This window comes from Chiloscyllium punctatum, chromosome 48 (genome assembly GCF_047496795.1).
Source record: "Chiloscyllium punctatum isolate Juve2018m chromosome 48, sChiPun1.3, whole genome shotgun sequence".
In the NCBI taxonomy this organism is placed as follows: Eukaryota; Metazoa; Chordata; class Chondrichthyes; order Orectolobiformes; family Hemiscylliidae; genus Chiloscyllium; species Chiloscyllium punctatum.
In genome coordinates this window covers 24,006,861-24,032,431 of record NC_092786.1, presented here as the reverse complement: position 1 = coordinate 24,032,431, position 25,571 = coordinate 24,006,861, and the positions used below count along the sequence as shown (strand labels likewise).

The 25,571-nt window shown below is 42.5% G+C and overlaps 1 protein-coding gene across 6 annotated transcripts in view; it reads right to left on the bottom strand.

Moving 5' to 3' along the window:
* Positions 1-2,155: 2,155 nt before the first annotated feature.
* LOC140468829 (cortexin domain-containing 1 protein) overlaps positions 2,156-25,571 on the bottom strand; it is a 55,769-nt gene continuing 32,353 nt past the window's right edge. For 5 of the 6 annotated variants that reach the window (XM_072564851.1, XM_072564850.1, XM_072564855.1 and 2 more), the window contains one exon: positions 2,156-4,472. In XM_072564851.1, the coding sequence (XP_072420952.1) occupies positions 4,239-4,418 (180 nt within the window). In that variant the 5' untranslated portion in view covers positions 4,419-4,472 and the 3' untranslated portion in view covers positions 2,156-4,238. Of the gene's footprint in view, positions 4,473-20,459; positions 20,599-25,571 lie in introns of all 6 variants that reach the window. The other variant, XM_072564852.1, reaches the window with a different exon arrangement.

Below are 25,571 nucleotides of genomic sequence, written 5' to 3'. Positions count from 1 at the left end.
ATTTGTGAACTTCACACATCCTCTTCCATTGAGGGTGAACATTATAAATATTAACTGTAATTGTAAATGCAGTAAATAACAGCTTTGAAATAAATTGATTTGGTTTGTACTTTATTTAATGTTCTGAAATGCATGTCTATGTATTTTATGAATAATACATATTTGTGGGACAAAAGATTTCCACTAGAGGTGGGTAGTGTGTTTCCTGGTTGGTGGTATAGTGGACAGTGAAGAAGTTCATTTCAGAGTACAATGGGACTTTGATCAGATGGGATGATGGGCTAAGGCATGGCAGAAGGAATTTAATTTAAGTAAATGTGTGGTGTTACATTTTGCGAAGACTAATCAGGGCAGGACTTACAATGGTAGGGTCCTGGGGCCTGTTGTCAAGCAAAGAGACCTTGTGGTGCAGGTCCATAGTCCCTTGAAAGTGGAGTCACAAGTAGACAAGGTGGTGAAGATGGTGTTTGGTATGCTTGCCTTTATTGGTCAATGCATTGAGTATAGAGGTTGGGACGTCATATTGCAACTGTACAGGACATTAGTTAGGCCACTTTAGGAATTCTGTTTGTAATTCTCGTCTCCTTGCTATAGGAAACATTTGTTGAACTTGAAAGAGTTCAGAAAAGATTTACAAGGATGTTGTTGGGGCTGGAGGGTTTGAGCCATACGGAGAGGCTGAATAGGCTGAGACTATTTTCAGTGAGTTTTGAGAAGAATTGTAGCTCAGGTTGAGGTTTTGGATGTAGGTTTGCTCGCTGAGCTGGAAGGTTCATTTCCAGACGTTTTGTTACCCTACTAGGTAACATCTTCAGTGGGCCTCAGGCAAAGCGATGCTGAAAATTCCTGCTTTCTATTTATATGTTTGGGTTTCTTTGGGTTGGTGATGTTATTCCCTGTGGTGATGTTATTTCCTCTGGTGAAATCACTTCCTGTTCCTTTTCTCAGGGGGTGGTAGATGGGGTCTAACTCAATGTGTTTGTTGAGAGAGTTCCGGTTGGAATGCCATGCTTCTAGGAATTCTCGTGCGTCTTTGTTTGGTTTGTCCTAGGATGGATGTGTTGTCCCAGTCGATTGGTGTCCTTCCTTATCTGTATCTGAGGATACTAGTGAGAGAGGGTCATGTCGTTTTGTGGTTAGTTGACATTCATGTATCCTGGGGGCTAGTTTTCCACCTGTTTGTCCAATGTAGTGTTTGTTACAGTTCTTGCACGGTATTTTGTAAATGATGCTAGATTTGCTTGTTGTCTGTATAGGATCTTTCAAGTTCATTAGCTGCTGTTTTAGTGTGTTGGTGGGTTTGTGGGCTACCATGATTCCAAGGGGCTTGAGTAGTCTGGCAGTCATTTCCGAGATGTCTTTGATGTAGGGGAGAGTGGCTAGGGTTTCTGGACGTGTTTTGTCTGCTTGTTTGGGTTTGTTACTGGGAAATTGGCAGACTGTGTTCATTTGGTACCTGTTCTTTTTGAATATATGGTTTAGGTGATTTTCCTCTGCTCATCATATTTCCTCTGTGCTGCAGTGTGTGTCGGCTCATTGAAATAATGTTCTGATGCAGCTTTGTTTGTGGGTGTTGGGATGATTGCTTCCAAGGCTATTTTCCCTGGAGCATCGGAGGCCAAGGAATGACCTTATAGAGGTTTATAAAGTCATGAGGGGAACGGATAGGATGAAAAATCAAGGTCTTTTTCACAGGGTAGGGAAGTCCAAAAGTACAGGGCATAGGTTTAAGGTGAGACGGGAAAGATATAATAGGGATCTAATGGGAAACCTTTTCATGCAGAGGGTGGTGAGCATATAAAATGAGCAGCCAAAGGAAGTGGTGGAGGTTGGTACAATTACATTTAAAATGCATCTGGATGGGTATATTAATAGGAATGTATAAACAGGGATATGGGCCAAGTGACGGCAAGTTGGACCAGATTAATTTAGGACACCTGGTTGTCATGGTCAAATTGGACTAAACAGTCAAATCTAGTCTGACTTCTTCAGGTGCTGCCAGACCTGCTAAATTCCTCCAGCATTTTCTGTGTATGCTTCAGATTTTCAGCATCCACAATATATTGCCTGTATTTAAGTCACTTCTCGTTTTGATTTTGAATTATATCAGTGTTCTTTCACTATCAGTGGGTGAGAAATCTGCAACTCCCTTCCTATCAGTATTGTGGGTGCAGCCTTAGAGACTTCTCCTCCTTAACCTGTGTTGTCCCACCGTTTTGTGAAAAACATTTAAAATGTTCATTCAGAACTATCCTTGTGTCTTCTGCCATTTTGTTTTCTAATTGGCATTATGCTTTTCTCTTATTCATTATATATTTATAAAATATTAGTGCTGGTTTTTCCAATGATAGAAAGCATCTCCCTCAATGTGAAAATGGCTGAGGAGCTGAAAACAACATCTAGCAGTTTTATGGGTCTGATCACTTGTGCACATTTGGCTCAGGAAGCTGCCGATAGAAATGTGGGATATTGAGATGTGACAATACTGTACCTTTAAGGGACGTGTTCTATCCTGTTTCTCTTACAGAGGGGTTTTGTCACGGTGGCACTAGGCAGGCAGTTTGCAAATAGCTTTGGGTTTCTCCCTGGGTTTTTTGTTCAGAATGAGACAAAGAATCATGAGTGAGTCGGGTCAGGCTCAGACAGACCCTGAGGATTTTGGTTTTGTTTTAGTGGATACTTTTGTTATCTGCTAGAGCAGATAGCTACAGTTCTGTTTGCTGCTAGACCGAGGACTCAGACAGAGAATTTTCTTTTTAGAAATCAGAAGAAGCACATTGTTTGTTTTAATGCTTTTCTCTACTGGATTGCAGAGAGACAGGACATGAGAATCGTAACTATATTTCTGCATTACAAAAGCTGCCCTTTATTAGAACAGTTGATGATTAGTGGTTAAATAATATATTGTTTTCTTATGTATGTGAATAAAGTTATATTTGTTTAAAGCTTATTTGTAGACCGATTGAATCATATCTGGAACACAGCGCCTTACATTTGCCTTCAAAACAAAATAAAAGTTAGGATCTAGGCTATCTCCATAAAATATTTTGGGAGAGGTCTCTAACAGAGGGTGTCATCTTATGATGGGCGTTTGGTATTTGCCCGTTGCATGGTTTGGAAGAATGAGAGGTGAGCTTATTGAAACATATATGATCCTGAGGGGAATTGACTGGATGGATTCAGAGAGGATACTTCCTCTTCGGGGGGGGAACTGAGAATTAGATCATGGATTCTTTATATTCATCCTGGAGAAGAAGCCCATTAAAAAGCAATGAAAAAATGCAAAGGACAAGTCCAGAGGAATCCTTGGACACCTAGAGAAATGCAGTCAGTATTCCTGACCTATTATCCCATAAAATGAGTGAATCATGCTGAGGTTTTTAAAAATGGAACTTTATTTTTAAGTTTGTTCTATATGGATATGGCCATTAGCTCCTCCTCCTTACAGTTTCACCACTGGCTATAAGCTGCTATTGGGGTCAGGGGGCAGAAACCTTGCAGACATGACATTAAGACTGAGAATGCATAACTGACAATTGATACACAGTGTATTACTCTCAGATGATGTGTTTTGGTCCAGGGTGCAAACAAATGATAATCGTACCATCACTGGTTGATTTAACGGAGCCAAACTGTGAGAAAACATTGGGTGCCACTCTGTGGAATGGGTCAATCAAAAACTCGTCTGGTGTAAACACAAACCATAAGTTGTTTTTAAAGGACATTAGCGACTGAAGCTGTAATGAGAGATCGCAAGGTTACAGGTCAAGGAAAGCACCAGCAATTGTAAACAATTTTCAGAAAACAGATATTTTCACAATGCCTTTCAAACTGATACCATTTATATATTGCTTAGAGAGAATTAGGGATTTTATGACATAGGATTTAGCAGGCAAAGGCTGAGACATTGTCATATGCCTTTATATCTAATAGCAGATAATTGATTCATAATTATCCTATGCTACCCTAAGACTACTGTTGATATGTGTAAGATATACAGTTCTATTGAACCAGTGCAACTGTATGATATAAACATAAAAGGTCATTTAAGACAAACATAATCTTTGCTGAGGCACTTATACACATGCAACTTCCAGTAAAGACATTCACGAGATTTGACAACTAAGTTCAGTATTTGTAATGAGTGCTGTTTGCACAAACAGACATGTCAGTTGGGCATCTTTATCTCGTGGCAGCATGAGGAATCTTTTAAACACGCCCCTGTGCTTGCATTTCGTTCAGTCATCCAGATGCTGCTCCTCCCAGGTTGATGTGGGGATGGCACTGTATGGATCCATGATCACTTTGGCACAGCGGATAATCATCATAATCAGGAAGAGGCACAGGAGAACAAAGCAGGCCAATGTCAATCCTTTGTCCACATCAACGTACATTGGTTCAGGTGTGGCATTCTCCATTGCTTTGGACTTTCTTCATCAGCCTCTCTCATCACTGCTACCATCCTGAAAGTCCTGATAAAAAATTGCAAAAAAATTGACATAATCTTGAATAAAAATAAAGGTGTGTTTTTGTTTTGCATATTTCATGACCTTGGGAATTCCCAAAGCTAATGAAGTGATTCTCTTTTGAACTGTAGAGTCAGAGAGTCATGCAGCATGAAAACAGACCCTTCAGCCAAACGGTCTATGCTGATCATAATCCCAAATTAAACTAGTCCCACCTGTCTGCGATTGGCCCATATCCCTCCAAACCTTTCCTATTCACGTACTTATTCAAATGTCTTCTAAACGTTGTAACTGGACCCTCATCCAACACTTCCTCTGGAAGTTCATTCCACACAGGAACTATGCCCTGAGTAAAAAAGTTGCTCCTCATGTCTTATTTAAATCTTTCTCCTCTCATCTTAAAAATATGTCCTCTAGTCTTGAAATCTTCCTCCCTAGGGGAAAAACGCCATTCACCTTATCTATGCCCCTCATAATTTTATAAACCTCTATCAGGTCAACCCTCAACCTCCTACACTCCAGTGAAAAATGTACCAGCCTAACCATTCTTGGCAACATCCTGGTAAATGTCATCTGAACCCTCTCCAGCTTAATAATACCTTTTTATACTTTTGCAATGTAGTAAACACAGAAGCCAACTTGGTGAATCTTTGCAATTCTCTGCCTCAGAGGATTGTGGAGGCTCAGTCATAAAGTCCAGGACAAAGATTGATCATTTCCCAGCTTCTAATGACATTAAGAGGTCCAAGGTCAGTGTGGGAATATTGAGGTAGATGACCAGCCACAATCTCAAGTGGCAGTGCAGACTAGAAGGGGTGAATGGTCTCATTCTGCTCTGATATTCCTCTACAATTATCTTGTCATTATCTAACTGCTGTTTCTTGGAACTGATTGTGCACAAACCTGTTACTTCAAATAATGTTCTAACTTTGTTTTGATGTATTGGAAATTGCTGTGCTCTTAGTATTCAATATTTAGTACTTCCTATGTTGCATGAAACCTCACTTAACTGTGTTACAGTAGTAAAAACAATGACTGCAGATGCTGAAAATCAAATACTGGATTAGTGGTGCTGGAAGAGCACAGCAGTTCAGGCAGCATCCAACGAGCAGCGAAATCAACGTTATTCCTGATGAAGGGCTTTTGCCCGAAACGTTGATTTCGCTGCTCGTTGGATGCTGCCTGAACTGCTGTGCTCTTCCAGCACCACTAATCCAGTATGTGTTACAGTAGTGACAAGCCTCCTGCCAGCATAAACAAATGATTTATCAGGCGTTACACTACCCAATTATGAGTGCAATATTTTTGAAATATGAAGGGTCTTGTTCTGAGAAGAAATGAAAATGAACCTTCAAATGGAGGTGGGTAAAATGACTGATGTCATGACTAGTTGTCTTATGGCCATTGGTCAAGAGGATTCAGACAATTGACTGACAGTGGCAGTTATGTGCCCCTAGAAATATGGGATATCAGCAAGTGCTCAGGGAAAGAGGTCACTCTTCATTGAGTAGAGCCTCATCAGACAATCTTCAGAGAGCTGTTGTCTCCAGATGGTGAGAGACCAGAAGAAGAGGAGCAAGATCCATGGAAGAGTTCCCTAACACTGTAGTTAGAGAACAGAATGTTGTCCCTACAAGTTTAGTGAGAACAACAATCTCTGTACCAACAGTCTGTTTGCCCTCTGGTATCAGTAGACCATCTGCAATTATCATAGTCATATCATATTAGTCCTTTGTCTACTTAATAAACGTATCATATCTAAACTGCTGCTTCTTAACAAACTCAATAAATTATCAAAACATTGCCACGAAGCATTGACTGCCTAACTGTGATCACAGATCCCCTAAAAATCAATATATGATTCTGTGCCAAAAACTTGTTATTAATTGAACCTAGTTTACATTGCTTGAGGTTCATAGTTCATACTACTAATCACAGAAAAAGGAACAGTGGGTGGGTCTTACTAACAGCAAGTCCTAGTACCATCTGTAAATGCTGAGTATTTCTCGCAGTCATTAATGTAATTTCCCCAGCTCCAATTGCCAGTGGAAGGAAGCTGGCCTTAAACTAGTGTGCAGATTGCACCACAGGGTGAGACAACACCTCCCATTGAGTTTGGAACCTGGCTGGCTTCTTCCTTTCGCTGCAGGAAGTCTAGACTTCTCACAACATGGAAGGCCAACATCTGGAAACATGTCCTTAAATGTTCATTTCTCCATTCAATCAGGGATCAAGATGGAGACCATACTGATTTCCAAATTATGACATCTTGCTGGTTGTACTCAGAGATGAGAGAAAGAGAAAGATAGGCATGTTCACGTATTGTGTTCTGCTATCCCACATTTAACCAATTATTAGAAATAAAGGAATTATCTTTTTCCACTATTGACTGTGCATTCCCCCCAGTTCAGGACTGGGTAGTGGTAATGAATGTATGCAGCTATCGATGACTCACAGCAGCAAAATCTACAGAGTTTTACACAAGAGCAGTTCACATTCATATTTCCCCTGTTGCATTAGTTGGTTTATCCAGAGAAGATTGAGTTTTCTTTATCATTTGGCAAGCAGTCAAAATCAATTAGTTATCAGTACTTCAGTAATCCTTTCTACTCCAAACAAAATTTCAGAAGACAATGCTCAAAGGGATTTATTCAAACACTTTGAGCTGAAGATAACTTTATAATTACATTTTAATGAAGCACTGAACTTCTAGGGAAAAGGTTTGGGATATGATTCATTGCATTCTTCAAAGCACATTTGTTGTGATCTCAAACCAATTTAATCAATCATATCTGGTGTCTGTCGAAAGAGCCAAGTGAATTATATTTTACAAAGACTGCAGGCATCATTACTTAAAGCTTTGGATTGAAATCTATATCTAGCATTTGTTGCCTATGGTTGGTTGATGCTGGTCACCTGGATTCCTCACTGATTAAATTCTATTCATAAAGATAAGCTATCTTCTACTCTAAAAGGAGTTTAACTTTAAATGGATTAGAAGATGCTTCAAACCGACACATCACATATGATCATCACAGCATTTATTATGGTACTCTTCTGTGGAGAATTAAGAAAAGTTCATAGTATTCTAGAAACTGTTGAAAATTAGTCTACCTCTGATACAAATTGTCACGTATATATACTCCACTCCTGTCACTTGTATATCGTGGTACTTGAGGGGAAACTGCAGTGTCAAAAATGTCATCTTTTGGATGAGTTACTAAATCAAAGAACTGCTTTTGTTTCTCAGTGGATGAGAAATATCTGTTGCTACTATTTGAAGAACAGCTAGAGAATAAATATTCATCCTGAACAACTATTACTAAACCAGTTGGTTACAGGTGACCAAGAGTGAAAAATATGCCAAGATGCACAGCTATTTAAATGAACATATGGAATGGAAAAGGAAGGGGGGGAAACCTGATAATACAGCAAGACAAAAAGACAAGAATAAAATAGCATCTTGGTTCAGAGGGTGGGGGAATAACAAGGGTCAGAAATTGCTGGCATATGCAGTTTATAAGGTAGTCATTATCCCACTGAACAGAGCATTAAGTATGAAATAATCAGAGCTTGTAACAAATGCAACATTATGATCATGGTGTTTCTAATCTTTTTATAGAATAGAAAAATTAGTTTGGCAAAGATAGACAGAATGGTGAACTTGTAGAATGCTTTTGCAACAACTCTCCGGAAGAATACAGATGTGTTGTGGAACCAACTAAGCTCAAAGTTCTTTTAGATCTAGTATTGTATAGTACAGCTGTGCTGGAAAAAGTAATATCATATTGGAACTAAATACTATATCAATTTTGAAAGTAACACAGTCTTTACCCAAACCAGATTCTTCAACGTACACAATGCTAATTATATAGGTGTGATGCGAAAGCTAGCTAAGGTTGATTGATTAAAAAACACTAAAAGGATGGCCATAAATAATCAATGCAAAACATTTAAAGAAATTATTCAAAATATGTTTATCAAAAATATGTACCATTAAAAATAAGAAAAATAATCAATGAGAAAAGTGCATCAGTTCCTTATTGGGAAAGAAATAGAAGTTAATCATGTTGTGAAGAACCGTAGTAAGCCTAAAGACAGAGAGCTTTAGGAATCAGCAAAGGGTGATTCAAAATGTTGCGAAAAGGAAAACGTAGAAGAAGAGAATACATGAGCCAGGAATATAAAAAATAATATTAAAAGCTTTTATAAGAAAAGGAAGAGAGTAGCTGAAGGAGTTATTGCTTATCAGGGTAAAGACAGGAGAAATTATTATGACAAATTAGGAAATGGTAAAAAAGTTGGACAAAAGGGTGGCATGGTGACTCAATGGTTAGCACTGCAGACTCACAGCACCAGTGACCCGGGTTTGATTCCAGCCTTAAGTCTGTGTGGGGTTTGCACATTCTCCCCATGTCTACATGGGTTTACTCTGGATGTTCTGGTCTCCTCCCACTGTTCAAACCTGTGCAGGTTAGGTGGATTGGCCATGCTAAATTGCCCCATAGCATCCAGAAATGTGTATGTTAGGCGGGCTAGTCATGGGAAATGCAGGGTTATGGGTGGGTCTGGGTGGGACGTTCTTCAGAGGGTCAGTATGGCTTAAGGGTTTTATGGATTCTATGTAATATTTTGCATGTGTTTCACAGTAGAAGGAACACAAGGGGCTAATAAAACTGAAGAAATTAAAGTAATTAATATCTACAGAGAAAATGTATTGAAGAAACTTAAGGGATTAAAATGACAAATTCCTAAAAAGGATGGAATTCAAGAAAGGATGGAAAAAGAGAAAGGAACTGAAGGCCACAACTGTGTATTAGAGTCACACTGCCTGAAAACAGCCCTTTGGTCCAACTAGTCACACCAACCATGTACCCAAACTAAACTAGTCCCACTTGGCTGCATTTTGCCCATATCCCTACAAGCTTTCTCTATATATGAACTTATCCAAATGTCTTTTAAATATTGTAACTATATCTGCATCCACCACTTTCTCTGGCAGCTCATTCCACACACTAACCACTCTCTGTGCAAAAACACTTGCTCTCATGTCCCTTTTAAATTATTCTCCTCTCACCTTAAAAATTTGAAATATTTGTTGTTACAGCTGCTCTTAATATTCGAGTTGTTACCTCGCATGGGATGAGGTTATTAAAGGTTAGCTTAAATGGAATTTTAAAAAATATTAGAAATCAACCAGGTCAAAACTAATTTGAATATTCTTAACCACATAATCTCAGAGGTAAATCAATTAGACTGTAGTTCCAGAAGGAGGTAAATTTCACAGAATCACACAATTTGTCATAGGGCAGAAGATGCCACTCATCCCTTTGTATTAGAATACACAGGAAGAAGGGCTGAAATGCCTGAAATGTTGATTCTCCTGCTCCTTGGTTGCTGCCTGACCTGCTGCGCTTTTCCAGCAACACATTTTCAGCTCTGATCTCCAGCATCTGCAGTCCTCACTTTCTCCACTCAGCCCTTTGTGTCTGCACCAGCTCTCTGGCATTTTAAGCATGTGCCAAACCTTTGTGCTTTCTCTATAAACTTGAATATTGTTTCTATTTAAATAATCATCCCTCTTGAATGCTTTAGTCAATATTAAAAACAGAAGCATTCATAAAGTAGCTGTATCCTTAAGAATACAAGAAATAAGAACAGGAAACCTCACTTTGATCCTGTCCCACCACTCAAAACATTTATCACTGATCATCAAATTATACAGTACAGAAAAAGGGCCTTTGGTCCATTGAGTTTGCACTGACTAAACTACTTGAAATCTACGCTAATCTCACTTCCCAGTATTTGAATAATAGAATCCCTACACTGTGGAAAGACACCATTTGGTCCAACAAGTCCACACTGACCCTCCAAAGAGTAACCCACCCAGACCCAATCCCCTACCCTATTACTCTACGTTTACCCCTGACCAACGCACCTAGCCTACATATCCATGAACACTATCGGCAATTCAGCATGGCCAATTCACCTAATCTGCTCATCTTTAGTTTGTGGGAGGAAACCAAAGCACCTGGAGGAAACCCACACTGACATAGAGAATGTGCAAACTCCGCACAAACAGTCAGCCAAGGCTGGAATTGAACCCATAGCCTTGAATGTCATGACATTTCAAATGCTCATCCAAATACCTTTTAAAGGTTGCGAGGTTTCCTGCCTCAACTACCCTCCCAGGCAGTGCATTCTAGATTCCTACCACACTCTGGGTGAACATAATTTTCCTCAAGTCCCCTCTAAGCCTCCTGCCTTTCACCTTAAAATTATGCCCCTCATTATTGATCTTCTGCCTTAATACACCCACACACTCCCCATATCCCTTAATTCTTTGAAAGAGCACATTTGCCAAGTCAGTATATTCAGTAATAAAGCATTTATCACCCTCTGGGGGCCAGAATTCCCAAGATTCACAACTCTCTGAGTGAAGAAAATTCTCCTTATCTTCATGGTAAATAGAATCCCCACAGTGCAGAAACAGGCCTTTTGCCCCACTGAATCTGAACCCATCTTCCAAAGAGCATCCAACCCAGACCCAGTTCTATCCCTGTAACCCTACATTTCCCATGGGGAACCCACCGAGCCTGCACACTATGGGACAGTTCAGCATGGCCAATCCACCTAACCGGCACTTCTTTGGATTGTGGGAGGAAACTGGAGCACCCGGCAGAAACCCACATAGGGAGAAGATGCAAACTCCTCGCAGAGAGTCACCCAATGCTGGAATCGAAATAGTCCCTGGCGCAGAGACAGCATTGTTAATTACCATGCCACTGTGCTGCCACCTTGTCCTGATGCTGTGTCCATGTGTCCTAGATTTACATCCCTCACTGTCTACTCCATCAAGTCAGAGCTACCAGGACTAGATACAGTCAGAATTTCAGGTTCCTCACTCACAGTCACACTTTTCTGAACCTAACCACTGATCAAAGTAGAACAGCCTATCTGCAGGGGTATGATTACCTGTACTTTGCAGTTGCTACACATCACCTACCCTACCATCTGTATTATGTTTCAATCAATTTAATGTTTATTAACTAATTTATAATTAATAAAGCACACTACTACCAATAATATTCACTACTGTTCATAAACTTTATTAATACTAATGAAACCTGACAATTACCAATAAATTTCCTGAGGTTTAAAAGATAAGGCAAATGAGGAAAATACATACCAAACAAGCAATTTCCTATTTCCCTGTGATGTCATCTTTCATTTTCAACCGAGTTCAGTTTGGATGTTTATGGAACTGATCTCCTGCTGGTTTTCTGTACCCTCTTGTTTTTAACTCCCACACTCTGTGTGTCAACAACATTAGAAAAAGGAGCACCTCACTCCCACCCTCTCCCATATCAAACTCTCAAGTTTACATCCATTTCAGCATTTAAAGCCTTGGACCCACATCAGTGTTTCTGTTAGAGCTATGTGGAGTAGTGAAGAATCCTAGCCTCATCCCTGGGCAGGAGTTGCATTGTTACTAGTGGGGAGGCTGTCTATGTATACCACGCAGCCAAAACATAAGTGCTCTCTAGTGCTAAAGAGCATGATGGTTTTCTGCAAGTTATGGAGGAGTCAGAGCCAAACAGTGTCAGAATAATTAACAGTAAAACCCATTAAATTCTCCACGACATGACAACATTACATTAAAGGATGGACTGTGCCAAGTTCCAGCCTGTTACAGCGTCATCATCTCAACCTCACTGGATCATTACTGGCACAAAGACCTTGTGAACCAAGCCAAGTTGAATCCAATGAATCATAGCTTCTTGACCTTCCATTGTAAAGGAAAACAATCTGAATTAAATATATTTTGGTACATTCAGAAACTTTAATGGATTCATAATCATTTTTAAAAACTCTCCAATGCCCACTGATGGATCCTGATTTGAAATATTAATCTTCTATTTCATGGAATCCCTACAGTGTGAGAATAGGCCATTTGGCCCAACAAGTCCACACCGACCCTCTGAACATTAGCCCACCCAGGCCCATTCCCCTACATTTATCCCTGACTAATGCACCTAACTTACACATCCCTGATCACTGTGGGCAATTTAGCATGGCCAATTCATCTAACCTGCACATTCTTTTGATTGTGGGAGGAAACCGGAGCACCGGGAGAAAACCCACACAGACACGGGGAGATTGTACAAACTCCACCCAGACAGTCACCCAAGGTGGGAATCAAACCATTGTCACATCTTCCAGCTGCATTGCTTCCCTGACTTCTTCTTTTCATCCAGATCCACTACACTATTTCATTTACAAGTTTTCCTCCTGAATCTGAAAATACTGCACATGGTATATCTGCATGGGAAACATATTTCAGGCTTCAGCTGAACTCAAAGCAGGAATTCAAGTTGAAACTCTTGAGTGTCCATAATGTGTGTGTGATTGTTTTTTTTTGTCCAGCTCTCTTCTCTACGCTTGGCCAAGGGAGGTGATGGTGCAGTAGTAATGTTACTGGATTAATAAATCTCTGGGGTCATGGGTTTGAATTCCACTTCCCAAATGGAAAGTAAACAATGAAACTGGCAAATGTAACATACTTGTCCAATTCCTCTTACAAACTTCAAAATGGAGCTTTAGTATACTAATTTCTAAGGGCTGAATCTTACCAACAATCAGTTAACTAATGAGTTTCATAGAGGGTTTCTCTCTGCGGAGACTTCATAGAATCTCTACAATGTGGAAAGAGGCCAGTCAGCCCTCAACCTTCTGAAGAGCAATCACTTGATCCAACCCACTACTGTATCCCCTCATTTACCACAGCTAATTCTCCTGACCTCCACATCCCTGGTCAGTTTAGCACAGCCAATTCACCTAACTTGCACATCTTTGGACTGTGTAAGGAAACCAGAGCACCCAGAGGAAACCCACACGGACATGGGGAGAATGTGCAAACTTCACACAGACAGTTGTTCAAGGGTGGAATCAAACCTGGGTCCCTGGATCTGTGAGGCAGCAGTGCTAACCACTGAGCCATTGTGCATCCTTTGTGAGCCTTCTCATGTAGTTGTCCCAAGCTTGCCTCATTTACTAGGTCCACGCCTAATGGCAGCCCACTTGTCCAATGCTAGCTCGATTCTCCCACTTGCAGGAGGTGGAAGTACTCACCACTATTGAGAAATTCTGGGATCACTGGCACTGACGCCATGTGTCAAAGTCCATTGTGCACCCAGTCAATCATTAGCACCCAGAGTTGCCTGCATAGTTGGGAACATTTGCCTGGACATGACAGACAAGGGGAAACTGGTGCCCACTTTGCAGGGGTGTCCTGCTGGACAAGGTGGTACATGCCCATCCCCCAGGATCAGAGAGGAGGTCGTAACACCAGACCCTCCCAGTCCCGGTCAAGGTTGCTGCCCAGGGCACTATGACCTCAAATATTGCAGAAGTGTTCAGCATTGCCACAAAAAGGTCAGTGACATACTCCACTTTGCCAGGTAAGTACCACAATCTTCACTGCAACCTTACACATTCACTATCTCCAGCATTGCAAACACCTCCCACCAAGAAACATCCACGTGCTAGCGAGACAACGAATAGGGGGAGAGAGGAGTTGAACACATGGCTACAGGGATGGTGCAGGAGGGAGGGTTTCGGATACCTGGATAATTGAGGCTCATTCTGGGGTAGGTGGATTCTCTACAAACAAGATGGTCATCACCTGAACCAGAGAAATACCAATATCCTGGAGGGGGGAGACTTGCTAATGTTCTTTGGGAGAGTTTAAACTAATTCAGCAGGGGATGGGAACCCAAGTTGTAGTTCCAGTGTCCAGGATGTTGAGAGTAGTGAGGTCAGAAATATGGTTTCAAGGTCACAAGGTGGTTTGAAGTGTGTCTATCTCAACACCAGGAGCATCCGGAATAAGGTGAGTGAACTTGCAGCATGGGTTGGTACCTGGGACTTCAATGTTGAGACATGGATACAGCAGGGACAGGAATGGTTGTTGTAGATTCTGGGATTTAGATGTTTCAGTAAGAATAGGGAAGATGGTAAAAGAGGAGGAGGTGTGGCATTAATAGTCAAGGACAGTATTAGGGTGGCAGAAAGGATATTTGAGGACCCATCTACTGAGATAGTATGGGCTGAGGTTAGAATCAGGAAAAGAGAGGTAACTCTGCTGGGAGCTTTCTAAAGGCCTCCAAATAGTTCCAGAGATGTAGAGGAAAGTATAGCAAAAATGATTCAGGACAGGAACAAAAATAACCGGGAAGTTGTTATGGGGGACTTTGACTTTCCAAATATTGATTGGAAATACTATAGTTTGAGTACTTTCGATGGGTCAGCTTTTGTCCAATGTGTGCAGGAGGGTTTCCTGACACAGCATGTAGACAGGCCAAAAAGGTGCGAGGCCACATTGGATGTGGTACTGGGTAATGAATCCAGCCCGGTGTTAGATTGGAGGTAGGTGAGCACTTTGGTGATAGTGACCACAATTCGGTTATGCTTACTTTAGCGATGGAAAGGAATAGGTATGTACTGCAGGGCTAGAGTTAGAGCTGGGGGAAAGGAAATCATGATGTGATTGGGCAAGAAATAGGATGTATAGGATGGGGAAGGAAACTCGAAGGGATGGGAACAATTGAAATGTGAAGCTTATTCAAGGAACAGCTACTGCGGATTCTTGATAAGTATGTACCTGCCAGGCAGGGAGGAAGTTGTTGAGCCAGGAAGCCATGGTTACTAAAGGAGTTGAATCTCTTGTCACGGGGAAGAAGAAGGCTTACGTTTGAATGAGACACGAAGGCTCAGTTAGGATGCTTGAGAGTTACAAGTTAGCCAGGAAAGACTTAAAGAGAGAACTAAGAAGATCCAAGAGGGGACATGAGAAGTCATTGGCAGATAGGATCAAGGAAAATCCTAAAGCTTTCTACAGGTATATCAGGAATAAAGGAATGACTAGAGTAGGATTAGGGCCAGTCAAGGACAATAGTGGGAGGTTTTGTGTGGAGTCTGAGAAGATAGGAGGAGCGCTAAATGAATACTTATCATCAGCATTCACACTGGAAATAGACAATGTTGTTGAGGAGAATACTGAGATACAGGCTACTAGACTAGACAGGATTGAGGTTCACAAGGAGGAAGTTTTAGCAATTCTGGAAAGTGTAAAAACAGATAAGTCCCCTGGGCTGGATGGGATTTTGCCTTGGATTCTCTGGGAAGCCAGGGAGGAGATTGCTGAGCCTTTGGCTTTAATCTTTATGTCGTCATTGTCCACAGGAATAGTGCCAGAAGACTGGAGGATAGCAAATGTTGTCCCCTTTTTCAAGAAGGGGAGTAGAGACAACCCTGTATTTATAGACCAGTGAGCCTTACTTCGGTTGTGGGCAAAGTGTTGGAAGAGATTATAAGAGATGGGAGTTATAATAATTTAAAGAGGAATAAGTTGATTAGAGATAGTCAACACGGTTTGGTGAAGGGTAGGTCATACCTTGGTAGCCTTATTGAGTTCTTTGAGAAGATGACCAAATAGGTGGATGAGGGTAAAGTGGTTGATGTGGTGTATATGGATTTCAGTAAGGCGTTTGATAAGGTTCCCCACGGTAGGCTATTGCACAAAATACGGAGGCATGGGATTGAGGGTGATTTAGTGGTTTGCATCAGAAATTGGCTAGCTGAAAATAGACAGAGGGTGATTGTTGATGGGAAATGTTCACCCTGGAGCTCAGTTCCACTGTTGTTTATCATTTTCATAAATGACCTAGATGAGTGTGTAGAAGGAGCAACAGCAATAAAGAGTGTTGGGCTAATGGTAAGATTCATGGTAGAGTGGATGAGCAGCGAGATTTCCTTGTCCATGTACATAGATCCCTGAAAGTTGCCACCAGGTTGAGAGGGTTGTTAAGAAGGCATACGGGTGTGTTAGCTTTTATTGGTAGAGGGAATTGAATTTTGGAGCCACGAGGCCATGCAGCCGCACCTGGAGTATTGTGTACAGTTCTGGTCACCACATTATAGGAAGAATGTGGAAGCTTTCGAAATGGTTCAGAGGCAATTTACCAGGATGTTGCCTGGTATGGAGCTTATGAAGAAAGGCTGAGGGACTTAAGGCTTTTTTCATTAAAGAGAAGGTCGAGAGGTGACTTATTTGAGACATATAACATAATCAGAGGGTTAGATAGAGTGGACAGTGAGAACCTTTTTCCTGGATGGTGGTGGCTAACATGAGAGGACATAGCTTTAAATTGAGGGGTGATAGATATAGAACAGATGTCAGCGGTAGTTTCTTTACTCAGAGAGTAGTAGGGGTGTAAGTGAGGACTGCAGATGCTGGAGACCAGAGTTGAAAAGTGTGGTGCTGGAAAAGTGCAGCAGGCCAGGCAACAGTAGGGACAGTGAGATAGGGTTCTCACTGTCCACCCTATCTAACCCTCTGATTATGTTATATGTCTCAAATAAGTCACCTCTCGACCTTCTCTTTAATGAAAAAAGCCTTAAGTCCCTCAGCCTTTCTTCATAAGCTCCATACCAGGCAACATCCTGGTAAATCTCCTCTGAACCATTTCGAAAGCTTCCACATTCTTCCTATAATGTGGTGACCAGAACTGTACAGTAGGGGTGTGGAATGCTCTGCCTGCAACAGTGGCAGATTCACCAACTCATTGGATAGGCACATGGACGAGAATGGAATAGTGTAGGTTAGATAGGCTTCAGTTCCACAGGTTGGCGCAACATTGAGGGCCGAAGGGCCTGTACTGGGCTGTAATGTTCAATGTTCTATCTTCTACCATTCTTGCCTGTAATACCTCCCCTCACTTATTCTAACCCTCCACTAAAACTCCACATGACTAACCCTGCCTGGCCTGTATGCTGCCTATTCAGTCATCCAGGACACCTCACCTCTTTTCTCCAATCAGCACCAACATCTCACTTAATCCCTACCTTTCTCTCATTTCAGGAAAAAAACAGATCCTAACAGGGCCAGACATTCAGTTCCTTACCCTCTATGAGGTGAGGATCTTAGTACTGGTCATTGAAAACCAACACCATTCCTGTGAAGATGTCAAAACCTCCATCACCCTGTAACCAAGGAAGAAGCATTGCTCATTGTCTTGCTGTTGTCCTACTACCCCCACTGTACATTTAACACAACGCTGCCTCTACCCACTGAACATGACATATTCTCTTGCTTGTCTCCTGCAGGTACCATCAGGATGTCTGCAATCTCCTGGTCGAAGGACCGACACTGTAACATGTACCCTTGTCCAGCTCTAAGGAAGAGGCTGTTCCCCAGCAGCCTCCAGCAGGCCTCATACTGACACCTCGAAGGGTATGTTTTTTTTAGCTCCGAGTCAGGAACAGCTAGGCCACATCTCCACAGCTGGCTGAGGAAGAATCACCCCAGGTCACTGACACTCATGGGATTGCTAGAGACCATGCACCTGCTCAGAGAGCCCACTGACGTGCACAAACAGACACAGGAGCACCAGACGGGTCTATCAGTGACACTGGGTACAGAGATAGCAGGAATGCAGCAAAACAGTTGGGACGCTGCTGCCTCGGGCATGCGAGTGTCTGGCTGCCTCTATGGACAGTTTGTCACCGGCCATGGAGACCTAGGTCCAGTAGTCTCAGAGTCTGCTGGATATCAATACACACGCTTCAGGCCTGCACTTCATTGACCTAGCCATTACCGATGGTGAGATGACAGGAAGACATGGGGCTTTCACCTCACTCCAGGTGCCCCCCCCCCGTCCTCACAAGGAGGCAGGATAGTATCTGTGGGCACCAGTCAGAGGAGGAACCACACCCAGGCTTCCCGGACACTCCAGAGGTGGCTGAGCTCTCCATCTCTACCCTGCCCACACCCACCTCTGTCCTGTCAAAGTTCAAGCTGAAGAGGTTGTACCTGTCTCTGGATAGGACACACACACCATGTCTGCACCCTCGAGAGACCAGTGCCCTCCCGGGGTCACCCAGTGAACCCTCCAAGGCCAACGGGCTCCACTGTCGAGCTGGATCTGTCCACTTCAGAGGCAGAGCTGGAAATGCACCAAGACGTGGGGGGTAGGACAGAAAGGAGAAAACTTACTGAGGGCACAGAGGTGGCACAATGACAGGGCACTGTAAATACATTATCATATTTGGCAAAATGTCCCATTCTGCACCAACTGTGAGTGTGCGATGTCCAACCAGTTCCAACGAGCCCAGCCATCCTGAGCATGTTTCATGCCCCAAGGTATGAAGTGAGCAGCTCCTGCACCATGTGCTGCCTCTGGGGAAACGGCAGGTGATTTTGCTACTTTTACAACCAGCACCAATCTTTCTAGGAAGCAAATCATTACTAATGTGTCTGAGCCATTAGTGGGATTGATTGATTGATCATGTGACATGCTGTGGCTGAGAGAGCCTGAGGATTTGTCCTGCGCACAGTCGGTTCACATTCAGCATGAGGTGCTTCTGGGTGGGTTTCAGTTTCAGTGAATGGGGATCTGTGCATTGTTGCTGAATGAAACCCTCATCCCGTTCACTCTGGGTGTGGTCACAGCCATTTCCATTGGACACTTCTTATTTACAGCATGATGGAAGGTGACAGTGATCATTCCTCAAACAGTGAGTCTCAGGCTCAGCCCTTCCATCCTGGGGTCAACCCACAAAGGTACATGCTCCCTTCTCGGTAGTAATTCCTGTCAACACAACTGGCTGTGAACCTCCCCAAGTTCCCACCCCACCAGTCTATCTAAATCTTTATCTGTCCCCTTTCCCCCTCAGCCCGAGATACCTTGAGTAAACATACCAGCTTCTGTGGTGCACTGTCCTCCATTGAAGCTGGGAGCTGCTTACAGTCAGTAGCCTCCCCTCCCACACACCTTACCATTTTCCCTTTAATGAATTATTGTCTCCCCACTTTATATGTATATTGAGCTGCCCCTTCCCCATTTTTTTATTCATTCCCGGATGTAGGCATTGCTGACTGGCCCAGCATTTATTGTCCATCTTTAGCCGCCCCTGAGAAGGCAGTTTGCAGTGGTTCAATTAGGCACAAGGTCACCCTCAAACTGGAGGAGAAACACTTCATCTTCTGCCTCAGGAGCCTACCACCACACGGCATGAGCATTGAATTCACCAATTTCCAAATCTCCCCTCCCCATCCCAGATCCAACCCCCCCAATTCAGATCTGCCCCCTTGACCTGACCCATCTTCCTTCCACCTATCCGCTCCACACTTCCCACCAACCTATCACCATCACCTCCTAGCTTACCCCACCGATCACCATCACCTCCTAGCTTACCCCATCTATCACCATCCCACTTTCCTTTCCCATAACCCTGTCCCCCCATTTATTTCTCAGCCCCCTTCCCCCTCCGCAGTCCTGAAGAAGGGTTATATCCAAAATGTTGACTCTCCTGCTTCTCAGATGCAGCCTGACCTGCTGTGCCTTTCCAGCGCCACGCTTCATCAACCAACTCTCCAGCATCTGCAGTCCTCACTTTTTCCCAGCGACAGTATATAAAGAAAAAAACCTTCTGCAACCCACAATTGAATTCCCCTGCTTCCCACCCACAGCAGCGGCTCCTAATAACCCCCATCGTTTGTCTTTTACTGGATTGACCACCGTCCAGACCTGGATTTAGTTAACAGTACCGAGTGAAGAGTTACCAGTCCCTTTCCTGATAATGTAGCTCCCTGAGTGTGTTTTGGGGACTTAAGAGTCTGAGACTTCGCTATTTGCTTGATGTACAGAACTGGCACATGGTATGGGGTAACAATGTTGTTGCATAGTGTCATACAGCAACATGTCCACCCTTTGACTGATTGCTGCTGACAAACATGCCGAGCTGCTGGGCTTTGTGTCTGACCTAAGCGACCCCTCAAGGCAGAATACTGTGAGCTATAATGGTGTGGCTGAGGGGGTAAAATACCAAAAAGCAAAGAGCATCCAGATATGTGAAAAGTGATTTAGTGTTTAGAGAGTGAGCAGCCCGATGAGATGCAGCCTGGTGAAATCCCTGAGCTCGGTTCCTGACCCTGCATTGGAAGTGAAAACTGCTTGTGTGGTCCATCTGCAGCAATGACATGAAGAAGAGTGCAGAATGAAAGCAGTGTCAGTCACGCTCGACTGGCTGTCCCAAAAGGTCATCAGCAACATCCACAGTCATCAAGATCCTGCAGTAGAGAATCAGAACAGTAAACTACAATGAGTGGATCCCATTGCTGCAATACTGAGGAAACACAGATCCTAAAACCATGAACAGTCAGCATGAAAGATGCTTAATTAACATGTCAGTTTGCCTGAAATCAGCAGACCTTTAAAACAGTGAATAGAGATGATTAAGCAGCAATTGTTCTTTAAAGAAGGGCAAGAGGCCCATGAGTTACCTCAGAGTACAGTCACAATGGACTGGAGCATGTGAAGGTGAAGGGGTGACAGGCCCTACCCACTGAAAGATACAAGCCAATCAAAGGCCAGTAACTCGATTGCTCAGGAGCGCCCACAGGGAGGCACTGGCTGCTCCTTGAATTGCATCCAACACAGGCCTGGGATTGCAGAACAATCTAAAGTAATGCTCGCAAGATTTTTGCACATTAAAGGGAGGGGTGTTTAGGACATTTACTTGCAAAGGCAGAGGGATGGTTTCCAATATCGCCCATCCCAATGGCTGGTCTTCAACAACAACTGAAGGAAAGAACCTTTGAGTGAAAGAACCCCAGGAGACCATAAACATAGGTCAAACTGGCTTGTAATATTAACTGTATCTGTCGCTAGAAGCTGTCTGCCTTGCTGAGTGTTTCCAACATTTTCTGTTTTTATGGAAATGGATTGGCTAACTACATAAAAATATCTACATAATTCTATGTTAGAATACAACAGCTGAGATATACTGCTGAGGCTGTATAAGGCTCGGGTCAGATCGCAGCTGAAATATTGTGAGCTGCTTTTTGCCCGTATCTAAGGAAGGATATGCTGGCCTTAGAGGGTGTCCAGAGGAGGTTCATAAAAATGATCCCAGGAATTAAGAGCTTGTTAAAGGAGGAGCGGTTTGGGAACTCTGGGTCTGTAATCAAAGGAATTTAGGAAGATGAAGGGGGAGCTTATTGAAACTTACAGAACAGTGAGAGGCCTGGACAGAGTGGAGAAAATGTTCCCAACTAGTAGAAGAGATTAAAACTTGAGGGTATAGCCTCAGCGTGAAGGGACAACCCTTTAGAGCTGAGATGAGCAGAGATTTCTTCAGGGGGTGGTGAATCTGTGGAACCTATTGCCGTGGAAGGCTGCAGAGGTCAAGACATTGAGTATATTTAAGACAGAGACAGATAGGTCCTTGATTAGTAAGGGGATCAAAGGTTACAGAGACAAGGCAGGAGAATGGGATTGAGAAACATATCAGCCATGACTGAATGGCAGAGCAGACCTGATGGCCCAAATGGCCTAATTCTGCTCTTATGATGAATGGTCTTATGGTCTTAAAATAATAAAACAGGCACAGGTCAAACAAGGCCTAAAGCTACACACACCTCTCAAAACAGCAATTATAATTCAGGGTCATCTGTGCAGGTCAAGAAGCAAACAACCAGTGATGATTACAATTCAGTATCACAGAAATATCAACACACGAATGAGGATTGCTTTGGATATACAGCAAAGAAACATGCATTCTACTCCTCCCAAGCCTCCTCCAATCATTGTGCATATAAACCTATCATCAGAACCCTTTATCCCTTACTTGCTCCATGCTTACCTAGGCCCCCTCAAGTACTTTAAAAAATTGATTTGACCACTCTCTGTCTTGGAGTCTTTTGGTCTACTAAAACAGTGCCATTGTGAGAGACTACATTAATCCTATTCACTGGCTCTTTCTGATGCACTTCATGGCTTTTCCATATGTTAACCCACAGAAGCATATAACGCAGAATCAATTCTTGTTGAGTCAGATGTCTATGAGTTTATTAACAACATTAATTACTTACAGAGCTACAATATCACAGATGTACACACTGTCTGGGTTCTGTGCTTATTGATGTTACTATACATCATGTACACATAGCTGACTGAATGACAACACTATACTTACTCCATGACAGAGTGTCTGAAGGTATATATTGGAATATCATATGTCGTGCCTTTGTGGTCTACAACATATGTCAAAATACAGCTCTTCTATCTGTGCATTAATATTTTCCTTCAATTTTTTAAAGAAATTTCCTTTTAAATGTTGTACAAGTCCACAATCCTTTATCCGAAACACTCAGCTTTTGGAACTCAAAATGTTTCGAATTTTGGAATAAGTGACAGTTTGACGGTGAAATTTTAAAAAATCTTACTGGACAGCAGACTCACAGTGAGTATTACGGGCCATGAGACTTGCCAGTGCTGGGCCACGCTCCCCCCCCCCCGCCTCCCACTTCTCATCTGAGTGACATGTATTGAGTGGGTACGGAGTTGGGTTAACTGTTTGCAAGTCAAACAACCGTGTTAATGAGATAAAAACTTCACAAAGAAAGCTCAGGATTTTGGAGCTTTTCAAATTTTGGATAAAGGATTATGTACCTGTAATTGATTTATGTTAATTGTCTCCAGTGGTGAAACATTAAACATTGCAGCAATGATTTGCAAAAAGATACGCATTCAATAGCAATATTAAATTGACGTCATTTGGAGAATGATACATCAACCATTGGCAATAACCCTGAATTATTTAACAATTTAATCCCACATTAGCCACTGTTCTTCTGGAACATACTGGAACAGGAGGTTGGTGGTATACTCCCCTCACTCACTGGCCCTCCACAATCCTCCACTCCTCATTGCTGCTTTGATCACTGCCCAATGATGGGTCAATAGTTGGGAATGGTACATTGAGATGGCCAACAAGACAGGTTTGGCTCAATGAACCTCCAGGTTTATTAAATCAACTTGAAGATTAGTTCTACTAAACTCAAAGGAATAGAAAACCCAAGACTTTATGCGAGAGGACAAGGCTTTAAATTGGAGTTGATGCAAAATGTTAACCAGTTTCATTGTAAAGAAGAAAGGGAACGTCTCTTTAGTCACAGGAGAAGTCCCAGAGATCTGAGCAATAACCAATAATGTTCCTTTGCTTCAGAAGGGCAACAGGGATAATCCAGGAAATTATAGGCCAGTGAAGCAAATGCCAGTGGTAGGGAAATTATTGGAGAAGATTCTTAGGGATAGGATTGACTCACATTTGGAAGAAAATAAACTTGTTAGCAATAGGCAGCACGGCTTTGTGCAGGGGAGATCATGTCTCAAAAACTTGATTGATGTTTTGAAGAAGTGACAAAGATGATTGATGAGGGCAAGGCAGTAGATATTGTCTACACAGCTGTTAGAAAGACCTTTGAAAAGGTCCCTCGTGTCAGGTTGAAAGAAAAGATGAATTCACACGCAGTGAGCTGGTATGTTGGATACAGATCTGGGTTAGTCATAGAAGACAGAAAGTAGTGGTGGTATAGTGTTTTTTGATAGGAGATCTGTGACCAATGGTGTTTCACAGGGATCAGTGCTGGGACCCCCTTGTTATTTATAATATATATATATATATATAAATGATATGGTGGGCTGATTGCAGACATAGAACTTTAATTAGGCTATATTTGGAACATTGCATGTAGCTCAGAAAGACATGGAGATCTTGGAGAGGATACAGAAACACTTTACCAGGATGTTGCCTGTTTTGGAGGGTATTAGCTATAAGGAGAGATTAGAAAAATTTAATTTGTTTTCACTTGAACATCGAAAGCTGAGGGGCAACCTCATAAAAGTTGGCAAAATTATGAGAGGCATGGATAGAATGGATAGTCAGGATTTTTTTCCCAGAGCAGTTGTTTGGCAGCAAACCCAAGCATTCAAAACTGAAGATAAATTATAAAACTTACACTGTCATAGGAAGCCCTGCCCTCCATCTTGCCTCTGCCTATGCTGGCTCAATTAACACTTACCATTCCAGCCTCATTCTCCTTTCCTATCCCATATCCTTTCATGTTCTCACTTTTCAAGCAATTATCCACTTCTGTTTCAAACTGTCTATACAATGGTCTATAAAAGTTCTATTAGATGCTTACTTAATCTTATGTCACTGGAAGACATCTTCTGTCACTCTTACCTTGTAGGAGAAAGTGAGGACAGCAGATGCTGGAGATCAGAGTCAAAACGTGTGGTGCTGGGAAAGCACAGCTGATCAGGCAGCATCCGAGGAGCAGGTGGGTTAATGTTTCAAGCATTATTAGATTAAATTAGATTACTTACAGTGTGGAAACAGGCCCTTCAGCCCAACAAGTCCATACCGCCCCGCAGAAGCGCAACCCACCCATACCCCTACATCTACCCCTTACCTAACACTACGGGCAATTTAGCATGGCCAATTCACCTAACCTGCACATTTTTGGACTGTGGGAGGAAACCGGAGCACCTGGAGGAAACCCACGCAGACACGGGGAGAATGTGCAAACTCCATACAGTCAGTCGCCTGAGGCAGGAATTGAACCCAGGTCTCTGGCGCTGTGAGGCAGCAGTGCTAACCACTGTGCCACCGCGCCGCCCTATGTTGCCTGACCAGATGCTGCCTGCCCCACTGTGCTTTTCTAGCACCACACTTTTTGACTCAGAGGCTTGTAGGTTCAAACTTCATTCTAGAGTCTTTACATCACAAAAACAGAACAACATGGTGGTGTTATAAGCCACAATAATCTCTTTAATATATTTTACGAACTGAAACAGCATATTCTGTTCTTCCTTTCTCCCTTATCCACTCACCTACTCTCCCCTTAAGAGCATCTGTGCTAGTCACTTCAGTTACTTTATGTGGTAACAGGTTCCATATTCAACTTCTTTGTGAGAGGTTTCACCTGAATATAGGATTTAGGAATGGCTATTTTTATTTAAGGCATTGAGTTTTGGATTTTGCTACATGTCAAAATTACAGGAAGGTTTTGTTGTCTGCAAGGCTAATGGTGCTCACAGAGGTAAAAACAATGACTGCAGATGCGGGAAACCAGATTCTGGATTAGTGGTGCTGGAAGAGCATAGCAGTTCAGGCAGCATCCAAGGAGCAGCGAAATCGACGTTTCGGGCAAAAGCCCTTCATCAGGAATAAAGGCAGTGAGCCTGAAGCGTGGAG